The sequence below is a fragment of the Silurus aristotelis genome (assembly GCF_946808225.1).
Source record: "Silurus aristotelis genome assembly, chromosome: 5".
Lineage (NCBI taxonomy): Eukaryota > Metazoa > Chordata > Actinopteri > Siluriformes > Siluridae > Silurus > Silurus aristotelis.
This window is the reverse complement of record NC_139578.1, coordinates 21,860,312-21,885,327: the sequence shown is the minus strand read 5'-3', so window position 1 is coordinate 21,885,327 and position 25,016 is coordinate 21,860,312. Positions and strand designations below refer to the sequence as shown.

Below are 25,016 nucleotides of genomic sequence, written 5' to 3'. Positions count from 1 at the left end.
GACAGATAAGCTACATAATAACTTGGTAAACAGGCGCTGTATAGCCTTCTGGCTAGAAGGATTTCGATTCAGAAGCAATATCTATGTATTATAATTGCTTTGGTGTAGATGCATTTTGGCTTTAATCTCTTGAACTGTTGAGACAGGTTGGCTATCTCTGTATGCAGTGCAGGCCTACTGGTTAAACCTGTTGTGCTCCACCTGACACCACACAGAAAAATCACCTGTGACAACTGAGAGGAGCGATTTTAACACACAGGAGCTATTTTAAACATGTCAAAACGTGTACAAAATATAGCATACACAAGAATACACATAAACACGTGAAAACATTTGATGTGCATCACCTTTTATTTATTTGCTGAATGTAAATTATTTGCGTGTGTGGTAAATGATGGTTATATGTTGCTGGTCTCCTTAATATATATATATATATATATATATATATATATATATATATATATATATATATATATATATATATATAAAATATAATATAGTACTTTCATATATATCATATAGTATGCTGTCTTTGGGGCTTTCCAATTATGAACTCAGTCAAATCGCTCCATCTAGTGGCCATTCATAAATGTGCAGTTTTCCTTGCTATGTTGATTTACTCTAGATTTATATGCATATATTAAAATAAAACAAATAGATACTATTGCTAGAATATGGTCAATGATGTACTGGTTAATTGCATTCTGTTTTGCACGCTGTTTGATATTTAGTGCGAAGACTTTATGTTCATATATACAAGTACCCGATGTTAATAGGGATTTATTTGTTCTTAAAACTACATGGCCTTCTAAAAAAATAAAAAAAAATAAACAGGACGGTTGTCTGTAAGCAGTAAAAAAAAAACAGAAATTTCCGGATAGACGTTTGCACTTAAAAAAAAAAAATTACAATCACGCCCTGGTGTATTATATTACTCGGTTGTTTTTGGCAGCTCCTGCATCCTGTTGCTGTTGGGGTTTTTTTTCCCCCGAGTATCTGTGCACTTCATGCATCGCTTTTTTTCTGCACTCAAAGCCCTGATTCCTGTCAGCGCTCCAGCAAAGCGTCGTGTCTTCGTAGAAGAACGGGCGGGTTCTCATGAGCTTTTTTAGCATGTAACACGATGGTCACGAGCGCGTGGCACAATACACGCGCGAGAAATCTCTGGACAGGTTTTTAAGAGGAACGTGAACGGGGATTTGTTGAGGCGCGCGCACGAGAAATTGATTACGGAGAGCGGATAAAACCTGAATACGCATTAAAAAAAAAAGAAGAAGAGGAAGAAGCAGAGGAGGAAAACTCCTGAATACGCATCTGAAAATATGCATATGAGGATCCCTGTGATAAATCGTCTGAACATTATGCAGTCGCAGTGTGAATTTCATAAGGCGGATGTGAGACTCGGAGCGGAGTGAAAAAAACGAAGGAGGAACTAAGTGCAGTGTAACGGAGCGTCGCTTCACGTCTCCCTGCTGCAGACTCGACGTGCGTGTGGCAGTGAGCGTGTGTGTATGTGTGGGTGTGCAACCAAGGCGCGAGCATGTCGAACCGAAAACACCGGGACAGCCAGGAGATTTGCACCCGCAAGGTCCGGGAGCTCGCGCAAACAGGGCCCAACAAGCACTGCTTCGAGTGCGGCCAGCCTGGTGTCACTTACACCGACATCACAGTGGGCTGCTTCGTTTGCACCTCATGTTCCGGAATGCTGTAAGTACTCTAACGTGTTATGCACAGCCTCCTGATGTTAAGATCACTGTTATAACCACGCACAGGCCTTGAGAGTCAGGTAGTATTGGGTGCAAGAGGATTATGCGTGTCTTAACTTAAGTCCTATAGGCTGATCATATCTTATCATATAGTAAGAGACGTGCTGCAGAGATTGTAGTGACTATATATACTCATGCATAATGCAAGCCCCTTGTCACCCTGCCCATATATATAATATATAGGGGCAGAAACATGGAGGATGGTTTCAGTGTATCCATGCGGTAATTACTACTTTGTCATATTATTATTATTTTTTTAGGCGATCCCTCTCATCTCGCCTGTGCAACGTTTCATTTCGTCACGGTTTCGGGTTTTGCACCAATAAAGCCCATTTTTCCTGCATGTCAGCATACTTAATGCAGCATCACAAGATAAAACACTCAGATTTCCCTTTTCCACTTTCACACCTAAACCGAATCACATAAGCAGTGATCCCAGTCACGCTTTATTTTCACGGTTGTGCTTCTTCATTTCTTAACCACGATTCGTTATCTTATTATACCAAATTTTTCTTCCTCGCGTCTTTAATGAAATGCTATCCTCCACATTTGACACACGTCCCCAAACCGTATAGACGAATGCGTAATTCTCACGTTCTCTCGTCTCATCTGGTCGAATAATTCAATCCAAACGTTTCTCTCTTATTTCCTCCAGGAGGGGACTCAACCCACCCCACAGGGTCAAGTCCATTTCCATGACAACATTTTCCCAACAGGAAGTAGATTTTTTGCAAAACCATGGCAACGAGGTAAGTGAACAGGCACTCAAGCAGGTTGTAAATTGAACGGGCGTGGCCAAATAATAGACACGCCCCCCAAATCATTTTAGCATCCCCAATATAAAATATAAAGACGACTGAATGGGTAAATGTGGTAAATATTTCCTTGAGAAAAGGATATTCCAGTGAAAATCATCTTTTTCTACTGCTGTTCAAAAAGAATGATTACATATTATACATTACTGGTCACAATCTGGTCAGAGACCAGTACAATGTCTGCATGAATTACATAGGAGAAATAGACACACCTTCTCTGTGATAAAATCTTGGGTCCAGCAGGCGATTAAATATATGCAGGAGGACCAAGTCCCCACACGATTGTTTGTGTTGCACATTTTAAGACACATCTTATATTGTTTAAAATTTATCTATATTTGCATATAGAGAATACTGTTTTTTTTTTTTTTATCTATACATCCAATGTTTATTTAAAGTTAGATCATTTAGGAGCTGTCATCAATACATCATTTATTTCTAGAATAATAATAGTTCTATTAAATATTTCTTTGTACTAAGAAAGTGCCTTTATACACATAGCTATAGTTATATTGACCCCTGTATCCAGCATGCAATATCACACGCTTCTGTTTTCTCGATTCAGGAAGTGTTTAATATGATTAGTACATACAGTGAGTAGCGGTCAAATACAGTTTCTCAGTGCAAGAGGCAGGATATGTGCAGAAACAGAGAGGTCTCTATCTATAAATAATTAAAATGTTCAGACCACCGTTTGATTTTGCTTTGGGTTTTTTTTTGTTAAAAGTAGGTAAACACAAAGTTGCTGATCTGGATGAAAATATAAATCACTATGTAATGCCTGCAAATGTTGAAATTATTGAAGTGTAGTTGAGATGTAATTTGAAGTTGGAGTGAGTAAGGGTGATGTTTGAATGGGAAGCATTACATATCCTTGTTGAAGTTAATCTAACAAATGAAATAATACAAAATAAAATCACTATGGATTTATTCAAACAATCATGGTGTTCATTGATTTCCTTCAAAATGCTTTAGTCCATTGAACTTGTACTTTGTGCTCTGCTCCGATGGTGCACAGCATTCTCTGGTCTCAACACAAAACCTGCTGTTCATACATTATACATGGGAAAAAAAATTCACACTACAAGAATATGTTGTATAATTTACATGCAGAATGGCCATGCTTAGTCTGTCCATAGTGGTGTATGTAAAAAAAAAAAACTTTTTACCTCATAGTGAGCAGTTAGACTGGACTTGTGGGATGGCATCAAGAATGTTTGAAGAATGTGTCAGTTACTTGACATCTGTTTGTGCTCAGGAGGTTGTGAGCTAAGTCATTTGAAGTTAAGATGGTGTTTCGTGCTTACATTTTATGTAGGAATACAAGGAGAGACATGTGGAGCATTTGATAAGGCCTTGCAGTTCTTTAGCACTCACACACTACATGCAGTTGCACCCATTTACTGGTACACACATACACACTCTCAGCATGTAATACCACTAAAAGCTTCTCACTCATTACCGCACCAGTCCCTTGTGAATATGTGGATGATTTATTGGTTGGAGCTCTTTTTGTTTTAATACCTCTGAAATGCAAGTTTGAACTCTCTGAGCCATTCTGTCTCCTCCTCCTGCATGAAGAGCTGGAGATTGTAGCAGATATGTATAGTAGATATGATTAAAAAGGACAAGATAATGATTGTAAGACTGATATTACTGTTGGATAAATCATAGTGAATGTATGTATGCACGAAAACTCAATATATACAAGGAAGTTTCTTATTTACACTGCTCTTTGTTATTCTTCTGATTATGAGAGCTGAATATCAATCTCAAAACACATTCTTCTGGTTTGTGGGAATGCAGGTTGGGAAAAGGATGTGGCTCTGTACATTCGACCCAAAGACTGATGGCTGTTTTGACACTCGTGACTCACAGAAGTTGAAAGAATTTCTTCAGGAAAAATATGAGCGGAAGAAATGGTGCGTCTGGTCAAGTTTAATGATAAAGCTACATTATGTCTCCAATCAAGCTATCTGGATGTCCTTATAGAGTGTTTTGTTGTTTCTTTCTAGGCATTTCTCTAAAAGTAAAGGTAGGAGGGATGTAGAGCCTTCATGGAGTACAGGGGTTCAAGCTCCTGCTCAGACTCAGCCCTCTTCTGGACACCCACTAAACCCTGCAGCCCGGGCTTCTCGAGCTCTGGTGAGAAATATCGAAAGAGGGAACTAGCGATAATCGTAGGGAAAGAAAGCAAAGACTTACTATATATAAGGAAATACATTATTACGCAAAATTTTTTGGGACAAGATCTTCAAGAAAAACTAAATGAAACATTATTGTACCCACAGAAATGGTAGAAACAGCCATATACAATAAAGAAGCAAAAAATAAATCACTATAAGCTCTATCAGTTCTATTTAGTACACTGTTATACAAAAACTACATGGTATAATTCTCTGAATCATAGAGAAACCTAGATCTTATGTAAACTATTCTGGTTGCTTTTTCTCTCTCTGGATAATACCAGACAGCCTCAATTATGTTTATAATTGAAAAGCGGCACACACTGACCAAAATTCAGTGTTTTTGCTCCAAGTATGGACCGTCTCTTCTCTCCATTTTGTACGGAATTCAGACAGAATCACTGTGTCTTTGGCATCTTCTTTATCTTTCAAATCTGCACAATTATAAATATCCATATATAGTCAGGGGCATAGAGACTGCTTTACTATTTGTAAATATAAAGAGATTAGAAAGATTTCTAATCTGGATATAAAGTGATTTAATTTTTAATGCTAGAACAAGTTCAGAACCTCTTCGTTGTAGTGAAGGGAAATTAGAAATAGAAAACTACGTGCTTCAAACTTTGTGGATCATTTGGTGTAGGCATAAAGGTCTCTAATAATAATTATAATACTAAAAGCTAAGGTGCTTTCACAACAGATGCTATAAATTCTTATGTAAGCGGAACAAAGTAGGTAAGAACGTGGCTGATGTCAGAAACATCAGATAATTAGCAAGCTAAGCTGTTCAGTTAGCACAAAGATGAAAAGCTACATAGATGGAGCCACTTTGGACCAGTATTGTCTTTCCATTTCACCTGCATGCTGGGATTTGGTAATTTTTGGCAATTTAGTATATAATATATAAATATATGCAGTCATGTGCAACATACCATGATAAATAATATATTAAATTCTAGTTAATGCTATAATTGCCTTAAAAATGTATTGCTTTAAAAAATAAAAATAAAATTTCACAAACTATATATATATATATATATATATATATATATATATATATATATATATATATATATATATATATATATATATATAGAGAGAGAGAGAGAGAGAGAGAGAGAGAGAGAGAGAGAGAGAGAGAGAGAGACAGAGAGAGAGAAAAATGATCTGTAGTAAGGGAAATGTGAATATTATGTACAATGGCAAAGAACAACAAAGTATGTTCTGTTAATGTTTATGTGTTTTTGTGTAGTCCCAGGCTCAGTTGCCATCATGGGATAGAGTTCCGACTGTGTCTCCAGCTGATGTTCGTACAGAGGTTTTCACAGCTCGACCAACTCGATCTCAGAGCTTTAGAGACCACACTATTAAAGGCACTGTTCATGCACTTTCATCTCCTGTCTTTTTTTATCTCTTCTCATATGTTGTCCTCTCCTTTCCACTCACATTGTCACATTTTTCCACGTCTTTGCACCTCGCATATCTCTTACTTTCCTCTTGTCTCATCTTGTTTTGCCTCCTCTAGTGGTCTCCTCCCCTTTCTCCTTTTTTTTTTTCTTTTTTTCTTTTTTCATGTATGTCTCAGTTCTTACTTTTATTCTCTAGATACTTGTTATCTATCTTGTCTGTGTCTCTCTGTTCTACAAACACTATTCACTGTGCCTATTCATTTATCAGCTGACAGCCCCCCTCTGCTCTTGCAGATTCCTTGTTAAGTGGGATGGAGAGGCAGAGACCAGGAACAATATCTCCAGGAATGGGACCCCAGAGTCGACTTCCCTCTTTCCCTGCTCTTCCACGGCCTTCAGGTGCGCATCTCTCTACACACAGATGCAAATACACAATTATACACATACAAAATATTGTGTATACTATTCTATAAACTATAAGTTTTTTGTATTTTAACCTTTCAGCAAGTAGCACTTTCAAAAACAGCTTCACACTAGGTAAGTTGATGAGCTTTGATAGTATATCTGCATGTGCATGCACTCCTATGACGGTTTGTCTGTCTACTGTCTACTAATAAGCTGAAAGGGCAGCTAGAGTAATCACAGGAAAAAACACTGTGTGCATATTATTTATATGTTGTGTTCCCTGCATGTTCCCGGAGCTTAATTTTTAAAAAGGTTTAGAATGGCTTCTTAGTCTGAGGTTCTTTTAGACTGTCACACTGAGTCACACTGCTCCCTGTATGTGTTGAAATGTGCCATGTTAATCTCATACAGACAAAAAACAGTGTGAAACATTGATATGTGATTCAAGATCTAAATGGTGGCCTAGTCAGCTATGGAATGCTGTTGCGTCTGGCTTTGCACAGCCTTCACCCTCTGACTTCAAAGCACTGTCTCCCAGCACCAACAGGTCAAGGACAGACACTCTGTTCTATGACGAAAAAATAGAAAAAGTACTTTAGACGTAGATATATTTAGAATATGGCCTATACTGGTACACTCTGCAGGTCACTGATGTGTTCACATCATCTTTTGAAGGAGAAAAATGTTCCAGATTACAGTATGCTAGTCTGAACTGTATAGGTTTGAAGAAATTTTATGATGAATAACTTTTATACTGCTACATTTGTCTTGGGCTGGCGCATTGTTATATTGCTTTTACACAAAAATATAAGAGCTGTGGCTGTGCGGATGGCACCACATTATATACAATTACTCTTACTTTTATTGGTGAAGCTTTAGGGCTCTGTTTGTATGCATGTGCAGCTGTAACTCATCGCTATAATGCTTATTTAGTTGGGTGTCAGCCAATTTTTCCTCCTGTTCTTGCTCAGTTGCTATTTCTGTACCCAGAAATGAATCATAGTTATGTTATTAAGCACAAAATCTCATATATTCAACAAAATCAATAGTCTTTAAATTAAATAAATGAAATACCAGACTCACCAAATTCACTGCTACAACAGTGCTATAAGGCCCAACACACTTGGCTTTTAAATTAAAATGTAAGATGATTTGATTTAATATCACAAGGAGCTGCCTAACCATAACTTTTGATATAGTATTAATTCTCACACTAAATGGCTATACAGTGAAAATATAGTGACTTAATTTTTTTTCTTTTCTTTTTGAAGCCCTTTAAATCTGCTTCACTGGCATACAACATAAGATTTTTGCATTTGTATGTCACTGTGTAGTTACTTGGTTTACTCGGACTTGATGTTAAATCTGCTGCTGCTGTAACTACTATAGGTCGCACGGTATCCTCAGGAGGTGGAGCACCATTTCGGACCGTCCCTAAATCTCTAAGTTTGGACTTTGGTGGTCTTGGGTCTACCCCTAGTGCACTAAGCCCTCAGGGTCCACCATTTATCTCACAAGACAAGTATGCTGCTGTGTCTCAACTCGACAAGGTCTTTTCTGACCCGCCCACTACAGGTAAAGTTGTCTCATACGCGTGTTTCTTGATAAATACATTGTAATATAAGTATGTTTCCTTATAAATGTGTTGTAAGATTTGTTTGATGATTAAAAAACACTGGACTTTGCATTGCCAAACTGTTTTACAAAACAGATTTTGGATGAAAGCACTTGGCTCTCCATGGATGCTTCCAATGTTCTTGTTTGCAGCATATTCTTGAAAAGAGCAGGAGCTTAAGAAGGGTTTTTTAACAATATAGTATATTAAAATAATTTATCTATCTATAAACGGTTTTGAGATCAATTTCACTGAGCAGTTTTAATGTTGATGCGGAGGTGGAGTGGTGAGGCGAAGCTTGCAGGAAAAAATGTTGAGTCTTTGCCATGTGATGACTCAACATTGCCGTGTGTTTGTAGTTGCACCCACAGTTCCCTCTAGTGGCCCTCCACAATACAGCAGTCTGTTTGGCAACAGACCATCTTCTAGTTCCACACCTGCAAGGTACATAATTAGTGCACACAATTACTTATTACTCAATTATTAAAGCGTTAAACAAAGAAAAGCCTTTTTGTTTTGTGTTGGTACAATGGATCTTTTTTGCATTTGGTGATCTGATGATTTGTTTACCTTTCCAAGCTCTCCAGGTGTGCCAGAGGTCTCTTCAGCCTCTCAGACTTTTGCAAGTGAGTAAATGATTTATTGATGTACGTGCTAATCCCCTTGAATTTTTTCACTTTTTGGTCTCATGGTTGTTTTTCTGACTAATGCATTTTTTGGTTGGACAAAAGGCTTGGCTGTGCATTTTTTATTATTTATTTTTTTCATTTTCAATAAAATATTTAATTTATGGCATTCGGCAGACATTCTTAACCAAAGCAACTGCCCACCAGTGGCAGTGCTGGGATTTGAACTCATTACCTTCTCAGCAGATGGCCAACATCTTAACCATTGAGCTACCACCTCCACCTTTCTTAGTGCACAGGCCAATCAGGTTTAGGATATATTTTATAACCAAAACTTAAAAACCAAATATCAATCAAGGCTTGTTTGAATTTTTTTGAGAGTTTTCCCCAAACTTGTTTTGATAGCAAAGTTTCAAAGCAAGAGCTTCAAAGCACTTTTGTAGGTCGGTCTGGAAAAGGGTGTCTGCTAAATGCCATAAATATAAATGTAAATAGTACTTTGGTATTCATGATGCTGTTTGTTTAGGTATGTGATCTAACTAACTTTTTTTATTTGTAAATAATTGTAAACACTGGAAGTTGATTAATTGTGCAAATGCATATACTTATGCAAATGTGTGTGTATCCAATTATAAAATGTATACAGTATATATTTAAGTTACACATTCAGCTGCTCTTTGAAACTTGTATAATTAATCCCTCCTATACTGATATAATGCATATAAATTATTTTGAAAGAGTTGTTTTACAAGCAGTATACTTCTCTTTATTCTGAAACTTTTGTAGAAATTTTTAATTGTCCTGTAGGATATTAGCTCTATTTGATCTCAACAGATTTTGTAGTTTAACCCAATTAGGGTTCAAATTAAAGTCTAATTAGCTAGAAGACACTGTGGTTATAAAACACAACATATTATCTCCTGAATCTTACTTTTGCTTCTTTTCACCAGATTTCCCAAATCCGTTCTGTTCCACAGCCAGCAGTTCACAGCCTGCATTATCCCCCAGTAACCCCTTCAACAGCACAGCCACAGGTGCACTTTATCCCATTTCTGTAATGACAAACATGCGCACACGCAAACACACACACACACACACACACACACACACACAGAGGGATGACAGAGGGTTCTGTCATCCCAAATAATGGAAAATGTTTAAAAGGTAGTATTTGTTTTTTAATCCCAAAATAACTTTTAGCTCAAAACTAAGCATGTAAAAGTCTATGTAAAAGTCTTTAAATAGACTGCTAATTGAAACACCAATACTATTCTAAACAAAGAGATTGATGTCACTTTGCTAATAATGTTTGTGAATAGTTTTCTGATTGAATGCAGGCACAAGGTATTATAATGAAATACCCTTTTTGAACTCAAGTGGTCATGCATTTGATGAGACTGCATATCACCAAGACCATGTAGTAAGGAAATGAAAAAAATATATATAAAAATTAGCATCCTATGAAATACATATGATGTATATGTGGCCCCAGTATGCAGGCGGTCGGTGGTCTGAGTGCCTGCACAAGAATGTAAAAATGATATGCGGCAGTGGTGTTGTGGCAAGTCGCCAAGACAGTGGTCAAGAAATACTCAATGGTAAAATATGGCAGCTGTTCTGCCTGAGACAGGGCTGCTTTTCTTGCAGTCACCATCTACTTTTTTCAAATAAAAATTTTGTTACATACACATTCATAGAGACTACAACATGTAGTGAACTGTTTTTTATGACTGTCCAACATGTAAACATATAAATAGAAATATAATATAAAATTATAGAAATAAAAATAAAGTATAAAAGTATATTAGAGGTATAAAGTATAACTATGACAGATATTGCAAAAGTCCAGATTTAAAGTGTCCCAGTGTGATTGTCACTAAAGTGTCCATGTGCTGATATTAAAGTGGCACTGTGCTGTGCCAGTCCAGTGTAAAAAGTGACAGTTGTGCAAATTGTGCAAAATAAGTGTGCAACAAAGGAAGTGAGCGAGTTAGAGAGAGGGAGAGAGAGAGAGAGAGAGAGAGAGAGAGAGAGAGAGAGAGAGAGAGAGAGAGAGAGAGAGAGAGAGAGAGAGAAAGAGAAATGCAGGTAGTAGGTGCTCAGTGTTTCCTGGTTTCGACTCTGAATGGCCTGCGGGAGAAAGCTCCTCCTCATTCTCTCTATGCTTGCCTTAAAGGAGCAGAAGCACTTCCCTGAATGCAACTGAGAAAAAAATCCATTGTTGGGATGGCTGAGGTCCTTCACAATCTTCCTGGCCCTGGTCCGGCACCATTTGCTGTAGATGTCCTGCAGATCAGAGAGCTCGGTTCCGGATGGTACGCTCAGCTGACTGCAACACCCTCTGGAGGGCTCCCCTGTCCTGCATAGTGCTCTTCCCGAAAAAGGAAGTAATGCTACCCGTCAGGACACTCTCAGTGGTGCAGATATAGAAAGTTCGTAGCACCTGAGAGCGTAGTTTAAAGTCCCTTAAACTTCTCTGATGGGACAATTGCTACCAGACATTCTTCACCAGGGTGTTGATCCTGTGGTGAAGGTCCTGTGTGATGTGAACACCTAGGTACCGGAAACTGTCCACTCTCTCCATGGGGTCCCATTGATCTTTAGTGGTTGGTATGACCGCTCCTGCTTCATGCTGAAGTCCACTATTAACTCCTTAGTCTTGCTAACGTTTAGGAGAAGATTGTTTTCCTGGCCCTATCTCTCTAGGTTTGTAATTTCCTGTAGGTAGGCCGTCTCGTAGTCTGAGTCAGACCCACCACAACACCGTCACCAGCAAAGTTGAGTTGAGTTGGAAGTGGCCACACAGTCATAAGTGTAAGCAAACACAGCAGAGGGCTCAGAACACAACCCTGAGGATCTCCAGTGGTGAGATTGAGGGAGGATGAGATGTGTTTGCCCACCTGCACGGCTTGTGGTCTGTCTGTCAGAAAGTTGGAGATCCATTGACTAAGGGGCAGACTGAGTCCCGGGACCTTCAACTTTGAGGTGAGTGTGGAGAGAATTATGGTGTTAAACCCTGAACTGTAGTCCACAAACTGCATTTTCGCATAATAAATTTTCTGCAGTCCAGGTGGCTCATTGTTGTGTGGAAAAGATGTGTTATGACGTATTCAGTAGAGCGTTTTTGGTGGTGCGTGAACTTTAGTGGATCCAGTGTGTCCGGTAGTGAAGCAGCGATGAAGTCTCTGACCAGTCTTTCAAAGCACTTTACACTACTGAGGTCGGGGGTACAGGACGTTAGTCATTGAGGCACACGGACTGGGGTGTCTTGGGTACAATAACAATAGTGGACTGTTTGAAGCATGAGGGACTACAGACTGTTCCAGGGAGAGGTTGAATATCAGGGTGATTACTGATCCTGGCTGGTCAGGTCAGGATTTCAGAACCCGACCTGTGATGCCATCTGGTCCTGCTACCTTCCTGGTATTCAGTCTCCTGAATGTCCTCCTCATGTCATGCCCCGATATGGTAAGCGTGTTTACCTCTCCAGCTCTGTAGCATGCCATAAGCTGCAGCCTCAAAGCAAGTATAAAGGGTATTTAACTAGTCAGCAAAGAGAAGCGTCCGCGTTCCCTATTCCCATTCATTTTAATGGTTGTAACTGATTGGACTGGCACGGCACAACATCAGCACATGAACACTTTAGCGACAATCACACTGGAATACTTTAAATCTGGATTTTTGTCAATATCTATGTGATATACAGTACCTGTCCATCACTTCCTGCCTAATTCTAAATAAATTAACTAAATAAATAATTAAAAATATAAAAATTTAATTATATAATACAAATATAATATCATTTGTATATATTTTATAGTGTATGTGTGTGTGTTATGGATAGATAGATAGATAGATAGATAGATAGATAGATAGATAGATAGATAGATAGATAGATAGATAGATAGATAGATAGATAGATAGATAGATAGATAGATAGATAGATATGGATATAGAGATATATACATAACATAAAATGTGGGGTTTTTTTTTTACATTTTCTCCCTATTTTTATACTTAATAAATTATACTTGTATTATACATTTACATGTTTTACACTTTATATTTGGATTTAATTTAAATTTTATATTCTATTTCTATTTACAGTTGTAAAAAGCAGTTCACTACATGTCGTACTCTGTATGAATATGTATGTGACATACAATTTGATTTAAATTTTTCACTCAGGGATTTACACATAGATTCAGAAAACAGGTTTTTTACTGAACTTAAATTAAAAAATGAAAAAATAATATTACAGGAATTTTTTTTTCATTGTTTCCATCATTCATTGCTTATAATACAAACTAGTGGAACAAAATAAATAAAATAAAGTATGTAATTTAGGAAACTAATATTTTTTTTTTTTTTTATACATAAGATACCATAGCAAATAGCATTGTGTTTAAACAAAATAAAATTGTTACATAAGTCCCTATATGCTATAATGGTTTTAGTGTCATTTACACTAACAAATGGGTCTGCAAGATGACCTAAATGTGTAGAGACCAGGAGAGTAAAAACATGCTGACTGCAGTACTTTGTTTAAATTCTTTGTTGTAAAGTTTTCTCCTTTTTAACAGGTGACAGCAGTACGCTTGTGTCACCATCTACTTCAGCTGCCTTTCCTCATTCAGCCTCCTTTCCTGCTCCTACCTCCCACAATGCTTTCCCTCATGAGCCAGCTAATAATCAGGAGACAAATGGTGAGCTCAGATATTTCTCTTCCAGACGATTAATCATGAGCTAAATGGCTGATCTCATTTTTAAAGAGCCTGGATTTAATGCATTTCAATATAGAGTAATGAATTTTCCAGATGGCTATATCATTTATATACTACATGTTTTATAATGTTTGCAATGGCCTTATTATAAAAAATAACTGCTTGTATGTGTTTAGACAATACATGTATTTTCAGTATTAAATGTAGAATATCAAATTTAATAGTTTTTTTTTTTTACAACATGTGTATTTGTTCATTTAAAAAAGTAGCACCCAAGTTTGGATTATGAAAGAGCTATTAATAAAATATTTGTAAAGTCATATTATATATAAAGTAAAGTAATTTGTTACTGACTGGGGAATTTAATAATCAAAGCAAATGGGAGATTTAATTGTATACCAGTAGGTGTCGCTAAAGTGCCGATTTCGAGGCAGTTCATAAAATTGAAATAATGTGAAAATCGTAATTATTTCTCTTTCAATAGAATTTGATTGATGACAGTAGAATTAACATTAAATGAACATGGATATGCCTCATTTAACATCTAGAAATATGCAGCCACACCTGTATTCTGTCTAGACATATATATATTTTAGATATAGTCTGTCGCTGCTTTTTTTGTTTTGGAGTTTGGAAATATTATATAGTTATATATTTAGCTCTTTTAAATGGAAATTATACCTCCTGTGTTGTTTTGGCTTTTATATGTAACAGTTACTCAATCAAATGCAGGTTTTGCTTCTTTCCCGGCACTGGAGCCCATCTCAAAAGTTCAGCGGCCAGTGTCTGTCAACCCATTTACTGTGAGTAGATCTGAATGGATGTGTTTTCCATTCCACTCTTTTCACGTTTAATTTAAACAGTGTTTATTTTGAATTTAGTAGATGATATTAATATTAACATTAGCTATCTATGACTATAATGCTATCTAACATTAGGCTGCATGTACTCTGTAAGTAGTGAGTCATTTATGTGCGTGTGTGTCTGCAGCGTATGTGTGTAATATGTGCTTGGTTTACTACTGTTCCCTTCATTTGTTCTCTCAGGGGACGGTTTACCCCGCCAGAGGAACTTCACTGAACCCTTTCATCTGATCTCACTGTCTCTTTGATGAGAGAGAGAAAGAAAGAGAGAAAAAGAAACAGAGGGGATTGTGGGTGTATGTGAAAAATGGACAGAAAGCTTGATGCCATTTCCATGCCTTGAGTTAAGGAAACTCCCTCCATCAGATAAGCGAGGAAAACAAACAAGGACTGCCCATTTTCCTGAGTTTAAGTTAATGTGCGTATTAAACAGTGTACCCCTTTGTTTGAGTTTGTGTTTGTATTTGTATGTGTGAATGTGTTGTGTGTGCACCGTTTTGCACCACACATTACAAATCAAAGTTTTTGTAAGCATGTGTGTCTTTGTGTATGTTTGTGCGTGGGTGTGTTCACGTCGTATGTGTTTAAAGTTATCTAATGGTGCCAGAGCGCAAGTGGCAATAGCAGAAACACACACACTTACACACACACACTTACACACAGAGCTGCTTTAACCTCCTGCCCTGTACTCTTAAAAAGTCATTACTAGTCTTTAGCCTGCACCAAGGTCGCTTGCATTTTAGCAAAGACACCTAAGTATCAAGTTGTAGTAATAAAAAACACTTAAAAAGGGCAGCATGCAACTTGAGCTTCAAATATTATGATATTAATAATATAAAATGTGCAGTTTTTATTTAGCTCTCATTTGGCAGCCAACTCTCCAAATGCATGCTAATAGAAGAAACAGATTAATCATGTGTTTGTATATGTATGTGAGGCATACGTTTGTACGTCATCAGCTTGCATGCGCTTCACGAGCAAGGAGCTGCCTGAATGTAATGCTATTTTTTTGTAATTTCACATAAAGTGTTACTTGCATTATTCATGTTTATGGACCAAATAACAACATATGTATATATATATGTATATATATATATATATATATATATATATATATATATATATATATATATATATATATATATATATATATATTTCTTTTTCCAATATATTTTTTAGTTGCATTGGTTCATTTAGAATGTCTTTGTTAACAGGAAACTATTGTTTCAACATGTAACTGTGTAAGTTAAAATACGGAAAACAAGCCTGTTTGAATTTTGCTGCTTCAGGATTTCATGCAATATATCTATTTTTAAGATTTGCATTTATATTTTTATCTGTGGGGAAAAAAAAAACATCATCACGTTATGAATGTAACTGCACTTCTTTTAGAGCTTTAAATTGAAAATTAAAAAACAAAACAAAAAAAGAACCGAGACAGAAATGCATCACTTTCAACTTTTGCATGTGGCCTGAATTAATATTCCTGCATGACTGCAGTTCTCCCAAAATAGACATGCCTGTAGGGACTTTACTCTCCAGCAGAGGTCGCGGTGTCCATAAACACACACTCACTAACGGAAACTTCACTCAAAGGGGTCTTAAGTAACAACTCAAAAAGAACTTTTGTTATGCACAGATCATCATGATAACTACATATCCCATACACGCCTTTTATAAATATTCACATATAGATTTATAACCGGACATATAAGGTCGTATTGACCCTCGTGTCAGTACTCAGTGACACTGAAAGCAGTTCCAGTGTGTATGTAGGATTTATATATATTCAAAAAAGTAACCTTAAAACGCTCAAGTTGACTTAAAAGGCAACGTTTTCTGCCAGTGAAATCTGATTCTGGTTGGCAACCTCGTCTTGTGAAGCTCCCCTCCCCTCCTATTTGGTACCCGCACACGCTTTTACACACACACACACACACACACACGCTCTTTAACTAGGGGGACGGGCGGTGAGTGACAGGCCGCGCGGTAGCAGCAGAGGAGATGTAGATTATCGTACTGTAAATTAATACGATTCAGTCCTGGCTAGACGGACCTTCTCTCAGCTTCACACACTTGGATGAGACGATCTTGGTGATGACATTGCCACCCCGTCGCCTTGGCACGGGACAAAATATAAGTGACGACCGTCTGACTTTTCCCGAAAAAAGAGATTGAAAGAGAGTGAGTGATTGAATGAGAGATAGAGAAAGAGAGAGAGAGAGAGAGAGAGAGAGGGGAACGCAACGAGGCGAGCTCGTGTGAATGAATGAGGACGGCGCAGGACTGAGCGAGCGCGATGGAGAGCGAGGCTCCGACTTGCGAGGACGTGCGGAAGAGCGGCTACCTCCGCAAGCAGAAGTCCATGCACCGGCGCTACTTCGTGCTGCGCGCGGCCTCGGAGCGCGGGCCGGCCCGCCTCGAGTACTACGAGAGCGAGAAGAAGTTCCGCGGCGGCAAAGCGGCGGCGCCCAAGCGCGCGCTCGCGCTCGAGGCGTGCTTCAACATCAACAAGCGCGCCGACGCCAAGCACAAGCACATGATCGTGCTGTACACGCGCGCCGAGAGCTTCGCCGTGGCCGCCGAGAGCGATGCGGACCAGGACGAGTGGTACCGCGCGCTGCTCGAGCTGCACTGCAAGAGTGAGTTCACCACACACACACACCCCCACACACACACCGATAACTAGTTCGGTGCACGCTGTTACCGAAACGGTTGTTATAAGTCAGCATTGCGCGCGCTATCCGTAACGCATTCAACTAGTTTGCGGTTTGGAACACAGCCCCGAGCTTCACGTACTCGCTCGCTGCGCTCTCGCAACTGAGTTGGTTAAATGAGGTGTTAACGTGGCAGGTCCGTGCGCCAGTGTGCACACACTCTTCGTGCATTAAAATTGCATTCTCGCCTGACTTTAGTAGTCTGCGCCACGGTTGTTCGGGTGTTTCTTTACACCGCTTAAGCACGTGCTTTACAGCCTGAGTGGCAGGATCAGGGCAGTAAAGTCTGCACTGTAGAGTGTGACTCCTTCTGATCATTAGAGCCTCATTCATGCTTATTGGGCTCGTTTAAAGTATTCATATTCATGAGTCAGGTTTAGAGCCTGGAGACCACACTCTGCCTTCAGATGCCAAGGGCTCCCCCCTAAAAGTGCAAATTATATATATGTTTCAACATTAATTCAAATGCGTGTTGGCACTTTGAATAATGACGCTAAATATTGCCCATTCCTGTAAAGCCGCAAAAAATCAGCCCTTAACTGGTTGTGAACATTGTACTAAAAGATTCTGAAGAAGTCAAAGCAGCCTGGACCAGGACTAACCAAATGCAAGCAATAATAGTGTCCTTTATGCCAGGCCAGTCTGTCACAGTTTGTCTCAGTTTATTACTGGCTTTAAACCTTTAAAAGTTCACTGACACCTCTGCATGAGTTTCAAGTGCTGTTTTGAGACCTTAAACCGATTATCTTTTGATAAGGGCAAACATAACCTAGACCCTGAAGTTCACGTATTTTGGTTTCCTTATCCGTGCCACCACACCGAGCTCCAGAGTTATCTTACGACTTCAGTGATCAAGTCTGCATAATCATGTCTTCACTTTAAAGACAGCATAAACACAACTTTTTCACTGTTTTTAAAAGACGCAATTCTCAAATATTTGAAAAAAAACCAGTGTCATTTTACACTTTTCTACACTACAGAAAAAGAGCCCCTCGTGAAAAATAAAAGCAGGAAACGTTTTAAAGGGACACTGTATTTAAGGGACACGAATAGGACCTAAACTATATCCAAATTAAGATTTAATGGTACACTGCATTCACATTCCCAGATGAAAAATATACAGACCATGTTCAAAAGACATCCTTTTTTTTAGTGTATAGCTAAGTCAGCATGGGTCGTGTGCATTATGTTTTTTTTCTGCTGTTTTTTGTACCCTGTCCTGCTAATACAAGTAAGTGCCAAAAAAAAAAAAAATGTCAAGGAAAAACACGCATGCCAGTTCTTTCAAAATGTTTTATATGTGTAGAGGTTAGGTGTAAAGAACCATGCACTTGTGCAAGAATAATTTGTTTCTCCACCCTGATTAGAAAAGATAAGCTTTCTTCTTCAGACTCCTGCTTCCATAGTCCTAGTGAACTGTGTAAAATACACAGCAATACACATGCCAGCTGTCTGAATGGTTTGGCAAAACTCATCAATCCTGTAAGACACTGGACCTGGAGTTACTGTCACCAGAAGTCAAAAAAAGATGTGTCCATGACTTTTCATAACTAAAGCCTTCCACCTGCATGCTTGCCTGCCCCTTGGCCTTAAGAGATAAAACAAACAAACCACATGATACAGTATTGGCAAATAAAATCACAGGTCAAGGTGCTGGAACCTGGCATGTGTTATATAACAATGAACTGATGACGGTCTAATCTGAGCTGTGAGCTCTAGAAACTCTTCCAAACAGTTTTGCGCCGTCTGTGAAATGTCTGTTTTGAAATCATGACAGTATCTTATAAATGAGTAAAAGAAGAAACAGAGTTGTGGTGAGGTGGAAACAAGGGGGATCCTGCAGTTGTTAGTCATAAACTGTGGTGTCTATGGGCAGTAAAAAAAAAAATCCAGGAGTCCACTGATCTGTTTCTCAGATGTTTTGACATTTGTGTTAAGCACTAATTAAATTTGAGAATGCAAAAGTAATGTTGCTTATACCCTTTAAGAGTTGCTTACTTTGGGGTGGATTAGTGATAATGATAACCTTATGTAGAAATGCATCAATTTATGTTGACGTAGTTACTGGCAAATGTCTGGGAAGACCACATAACCAGTTTATTAAAATCAGCTTGTTTTTTAGAAATGGAAAGTCATCAATTAGCTTTTTTCATCCAGTAACCACAGTTTATAGGATGACCAGAGTCTTGGGAATGTACTGTACTGTACTGGTACCAGAGAAAGTATACGTATGCACCCTACATTCCCAGAGAGGCAACAGTAAATTATGGGTAGGGGGTGAGGCGATATTTGGGACAAATATTTCCCCATTGACAAAGTTTTTGAAACCCAGCCGCTCTGCCTAATACTTTAGTAACCACAGTTTGAATATGCAAACCACAGTGGGTCACTGGAGGGTTTAAACTGTGGAAAGGTTTAGAGAAGAGAGAAATGGTCTGAACCAGCATGTTAAAACAATGCTGAACAATCGACTTTAGATCCTGGGCCAAATTTTGCCACATGTGCAATGTTCCACACTCAAACTCACACATATATGGAGTAGAAGGCTCGCCTGTACATAAGATGGTATACAGCAGAGCGTAGATGTTCCAGTGCTCTCTATTTGTTCAGCTGTGGGGTGATTTCATGCTCGTCACACCACTTGATTTGTCCACACACTTAAACAGCACACAGTCTGAGACAGCATGTTCTGGTATGCCAGTATTTTGCTTACCTTTTATTTAATGAATAGAAATTTTGGGATATTCCATGAAGTTTTAGATTAATTATACACTTAGTTGAGTTGAGTACAGTGTCAGGGATGAGAAGTTAATCATGAAAGGTGATATTATTTGGATCATGTATGTGCTGCCTTCTCCTGTATCTGCAAGTCGGGTGCAGAAAATTGCCAAATGACAACTAGGCGCCAGAGAGGTCAGCTTATTTACATCACACATTACCACCACATTGCCACCACCATCTCATGATATGTGTGTAAAAGACTTCTGTGATTGGCTGCTGTTTAGAACTCTTTTGGGTCTTGCTCATGTCTTTAATGTTGTGGCAATTTTGAGAAACATAGTGTTTCTCTGCACACGAACACACGCACACAAACAAACACACACAGGCACATAGACACACAAAGACTCACACAGAGCTGAAGTTGGGACAAATCTGTATTATTTTAACAAGCTACTTGCTACTGAGCTCGTGCCTAATACTGGGCTATTTCCTATGGTTCGACCATATTAGTGCACACTAAGTGTTCATACTCAATTAAAACATTTTCCACTGGATGATCCTGTGTTGGCTCTCTGTCCTGTCCAAGCCTTAAATCAGTAGATCAATAAATCAATAATGCGCGATTAATGCAGTGCGCATTTCAGTTTGACCATTTTTATCAAAAATATAAATAAATAAATATAAAAGTGCCGAAATCTCACCCTTAAATGCAACACATTTATTCACAACACCCTTTCTTTACTCAGGTATAAAGAAAAAAAAATAACAAATTTTTTCATCACTAAGCATTTATTTTACTAGTCTCGAAACAAGCACCAAAAAACCCCATGGTGTACACATCCGGCAATTTTAACTGTCTGTGTAGAAACATAGCAAAAGTTTAGGTTGGCGTTCTGATGACTTATGTAATTAGACACTATAGTTACTATAATTACAACATTTACAATAATATTTTGTCTTTATGCCCTATGTTGAGTATGGTTTCACTAATAATTAGCGTGTTTATGTATAAAAGTGTATTTAAAAATGCAAAAGCCACATATTGAGTTTAACTATCTTTAATTTAGACTTTTGAAAGTTTATAGTGGCTGCTTGTTGAGGAGAGCAAGGGGGATGTTTTCTTTTTAACAAATTACTCATGCTGGGTTGTTTTTGTAAAAAAAAAGAAAAAAACAGCATTTGAGTATGTAAGGTGAAGCAATTTGTGTAAATCAACATTTGTATTGTTTTTAATGATAAGTTGACAACACTTATTAATATAATATATAACACAACATTGTTTTGTTAGTTTATGTTTAAAAAATACACAGACATTTTGTACTGTTGTGAAGCTATTAGCATCTAGAATATATAATTAATAACGTTTTCTATAATAATTAATAATGAATAATTCAATGATATCAACATTAATGAAATATGTAAACATTAAAAACAATCATGTGAACGTAGTAAAGCCACAGTAAATTACATTTAAAAACAGATAAGTTCACTAAAGTAATAGACAAATGCTATAAAAAGAGAATTGATTAAATAGGCTGACAGGCTTGATTAAAAAAAAAGGAAAAAATATGCAAAATATGCATTGCTGTACAAATGCATAATCACTGAATTACATTCACTGAAAACCACAGCAGTGACTAAAAATGTAATCGTTTACTGCTGCTCTTATTTGCTGCATTGAAAATTAGTGTTTGTTCGCACTGTTTTAATTAAATCACTATGTCGCTAGCAAGCTGATATATGTATGTATATATATATATATATATATATATATATATATATATATATATATATATATATATATATATAAGCATTAGATAATTTCTTTCTATCGTTAAATTAAACTTAGTTATACTATTATATTAAACTTACTATATTAACTAATTATATTAAAGTGACTATTCATCTTACACTGAATTAGACGCTTTATCCATGCACCTCAATTCACAAACCAGACCACTCTCCTGTATGTACCTGCACAGACGTATACAAATCCTCAAGCTGAGATCATTCATTTATTTTGTCTCTCACAAAAAAAAAATGACAAAGGCTTTTTTCTTTTTCAGCTGGCCTGTACAAGCCAGTGAGGAAATAAAGGTCAATGGGTTCATTTGATCGTAAACCGTAAGATACATTTTGCTTGCCAGCTCTGTCCAGGAAGACAATTTTGAGGTTAAAAACAAATGAATAGCTACTGTTTTAAGGGAGGCAGCAGTCCGCCTTTTGTTGACTGGGCATTTAAGCACAGTTCATTTCTGGGAAATTATGCTCGTGCTTACCAGACAGAGCTCAGCGATTAAATACTTTTGACATGTTTTATTACATGAGCACAAACAGTCTTTTCTCAAGAGAACACACAACTCTGTTTTCCCTTTAAAGTTCAGAATACTGTATACAGTGTGCAGATGATCTGTTTGCAATAGAGAGTAATTGTGCCAAGTTTTTTTAATAGCCAACCATATGGAATGCAATGCACATACACAGGTACATGCAAATTCAGCCTAGATTCTACCTTCTGTAGCTGACGCACTTGCTCCATGTGGTGTTTTCAACACATACACCAGGATGTTATGTTAACAGACAGCAGACAGATATTTACCCAGGATATAAAACAGGATGGTTTTGGCCAATGCTATATACACTACACGTAACATAGTTAACAAACTGAATAGTTTGTTTCTAAAAAGTGTGTGTTAATAAAGCCTTATTAAAGTCTTAATTTTTATATTTCATAAAGAACTATTAAGAGGACGAACCTCATTTGAGAGTTTAACCTTTAAACACTTGTTTAAAAACACAGACACACTCTCTGTCTCTCTCTCTCTCTCTCTCTCTCTCTCTCTCTCTCTCTCTCTCTCTCTCTCTCTCTCTCTCTTTCTCTCGCCCTCTCTCTCTCTCACACACACACACACACACACACACACACACACACACACACACACACACACACACACACACACATTTATACAAACATACAGCCTCAGGTAATTGCCACAAATTCAACCCTGACTGGCACTTTTACCTGTTTTTTTTTTTAGTTTAAAGAGTTCTGACAAAATGCACAGTGTATTTTTTTATGCATGAGATGCAGAGCCAATCATGAGCTCAGTTTTGTGACACTTAAAGTTTACTTTACTCAGCACTCACGGATAGAGAACCCTTGCTGTCGGTTGGCACTGTTGGTCTAGCAGGATTCTAGTGTCGTTTTTATGGGTGGTCCAAAGGGGGCCAAGGCCAGTAAACATCAGGTTGTTTGCCCCCTCAATTTGAATTACATAAATTACATTAAATTAACTTTTAGACATAACCAATATATTTTAAGAATAAATGTTAAACAAATATTGATACATTTTGATGAATTGATTTACTGTTTGATCATTTCTAATTAGGCATTTATTAATGTGTAATAGGCTTCTGCATGCAAACAACAGCAAATAAAAAATATATATATTTGGCATTTTGAAATTTAATTACTAAATTCTTACTAAATAAACATTTTATTTTTAGTATTTTTACATTATACATTTTTGATAAGTTATATAGTAAACAAAAACTTAAATGAGACAGAATATGTTTTATATTTTTTATTCTTTATCTTTGCACATTCTTGGCATTTTTTTATTCAGCCTCATTAGGTGGTCACTTGGAAATCCCAGCTTTACCTTCAAACTCCAGTTCAGCGCATTCCAAACCATTTCAACCTGATTTAGATCAGGTGATTGTGGAGGCCAGGTCATCTAAAGCAGCACTCCAGCACTCTCCTTCTTGAACAAATAGCTCTTACATAACGTAGAGGTGTTTTTGTGGTCAATGTCCTGTTAGAAAACAAATTATGGTCCCACTAAGTGCAACCCGCATGGGATGGCATGTCACTGCAAAATGCTGGTTAGGTGTGTACAACATTTTTACTAAATCACCAATTCTTTCACCAGCAAAGCACCCCAACACCATCATACCTCCTCTCCACTGCTCCACTGTGGGAACTGCCCATTCAGGAACCATCCATTCACCCTCTGTTAAACATTCCAGGTGACCACTGTAAGAAATTATAGACTGCCTCAACCCAGATTCCACTGCAAGATAACTCAGACTCAAGTTATATTTTAGAATGAGGTCATCCCCAAAATGGCTTAAATAACATAGAGGTAGTTATGTAATATGTGTAGAAAGTTAGGTGAATAATCAATATTAGTATGGGAGCAGCAGCAGAACATCAAGGACCATCTCTGTCCTAAAGGAGTACGTAACTATAATTACCATTTAAACAATACCCGACCATTTGGGTGGTAAGTACTATAACCAGTCGAATGTGTATGTGAGCATGATTACCATTTACAGACATCCAACTAGACAATAGTATCAACTGGCCATTTAGGAACACAAAATCCTTACACTCAATTTGCATTTAAAGCTAAACCACATTTACATTAAAGGCAGAAAACAGTATAAAATGTCTGAGCAGGAATTGTCCTGTGTCCTTTTTGACTCCAATGAACCCAAAATATTTGTGTGTGTTTTGTCACTGCTACACTGTAATAAAATTTTTCATTAAGATCTTTGTTATCCTCATTATTTTCTCTTTCATATAAATGTAAATGTGACATTTAAGCTGTCACTAAGCTAAATGTAGCTACTTTGAACAATCGTAATATATAAAACATATTCTGGGTTGTTTTACGCGTTTTTATGTACAGCATAATTCCATACATGTTCTTTTGTTATTTTGATGTCTTCAGTATTAATGTACAATGTTGAAAATAATAAAAAATAAAGAAAAAACACTGAAGAAGAACGTGTATCCAAACCTTCAACTTGGATACCACTTTTCTGAGGTTATGCAAATGTTCTTTTCCAGAATTCCTATTCCTTGCAACAACAACAACAACAACAATAATAATAAAAACAATGACAACAATAATAATAACAGTATCAATACAAACAATAATATCATTATCAATACAAACAATAATAACAGTATCATGTTTGTATCCGGATGATACCAAAGCCATCTGTGGCTAAAAGCCAAGGAATCAAAGGTCCTCACGCTCTTTGTGTAGGAGGGATGGCATTAAATCTCTTCGTTGTCAGTCATAGTAACATTAGCCAATCACAGGCTTAGGTCAGGTCTGTGGCAGAGGGTCGACAGATTTTGCTACGTTGCACTGTAAT

General features: G+C 37.5%; 2 protein-coding genes and 1 long non-coding RNA gene across 6 annotated transcripts in view; 2 read left to right on the top strand and 1 right to left on the bottom strand.

The window, feature by feature from the left end:
• Window positions 1-946: 946 nt before the first annotated feature.
• agfg2 (ArfGAP with FG repeats 2) lies at window positions 947-14,943 on the top strand. Of its 4 annotated transcripts, none has more exons than XM_083541505.1 (15): window positions 947-1,707; window positions 2,027-2,077; window positions 2,422-2,515; window positions 4,388-4,503; window positions 4,597-4,726; window positions 6,020-6,140; window positions 6,471-6,575; window positions 6,681-6,713; window positions 7,971-8,156; window positions 8,556-8,640; window positions 8,776-8,822; window positions 9,773-9,856; window positions 13,406-13,528; window positions 14,279-14,349; window positions 14,593-14,943. In XM_083541505.1, exons 1-15 carry the CDS (start codon window positions 1,541-1,543, stop codon window positions 14,638-14,640), a joined length of 1,461 nt encoding a protein of 486 aa, XP_083397631.1. In that variant the 5' UTR covers window positions 947-1,540; the 3' UTR covers window positions 14,641-14,943. The 4 variants fall into 4 exon arrangements, with proteins under 4 accessions (XP_083397631.1, XP_083397630.1, XP_083397632.1 ...); XM_083541504.1 differs by having other exon boundaries at window positions 974-1,707; window positions 14,261-14,349; XM_083541506.1 differs by lacking the exon at window positions 2,027-2,077 and having other exon boundaries at window positions 977-1,707; window positions 14,261-14,349.
• Window positions 6,285-9,863, bottom strand: LOC310726221. Its single transcript, XR_014533649.1, has 3 exons — window positions 9,754-9,863; window positions 8,538-8,633; window positions 6,285-6,587 (listed from the first exon to the last, which is right to left on the bottom strand). It is a non-coding gene; the product is annotated as an uncharacterized lncRNA (long non-coding RNA).
• A 1,303-nt stretch (window positions 14,944-16,246) lies between the features above and the next one.
• The window catches only part of LOC310726139 (insulin receptor substrate 1-B), a 42,506-nt gene continuing 33,736 nt past the window's right edge, over window positions 16,247-25,016 (top strand). Inside the window, exon 1 of the mRNA XM_083541413.1 lies at window positions 16,247-17,051. Within this exon, the coding sequence (XP_083397539.1) occupies window positions 16,709-17,051 (343 nt within the window). The 5' untranslated portion in view covers window positions 16,247-16,708. The remainder of the gene's footprint in view (window positions 17,052-25,016) is intronic.

What these genes read in the sequence shown, in the direction of transcription:
- agfg2 (XM_083541504.1), top strand. Translation starts at nt 1,541, where the DNA reads ATGTCGAACCGAAAACACCGGGACAGCCAGGAGATTTGCACCCGCAAG. An exon ending in AAATATGAGCGGAAGAAATG is followed by an intron (nt 4,504 to 4,596) that starts GTGCGTCTGGTC and finishes GTTTCTTTCTAG; the next exon opens with GCATTTCTCTAAAAGTAAAG. An exon ending in TTCTGACCCGCCCACTACAG is followed by an intron (nt 8,157 to 8,555) that starts GTAAAGTTGTCT and finishes GTGTGTTTGTAG; the next exon opens with TTGCACCCACAGTTCCCTCT.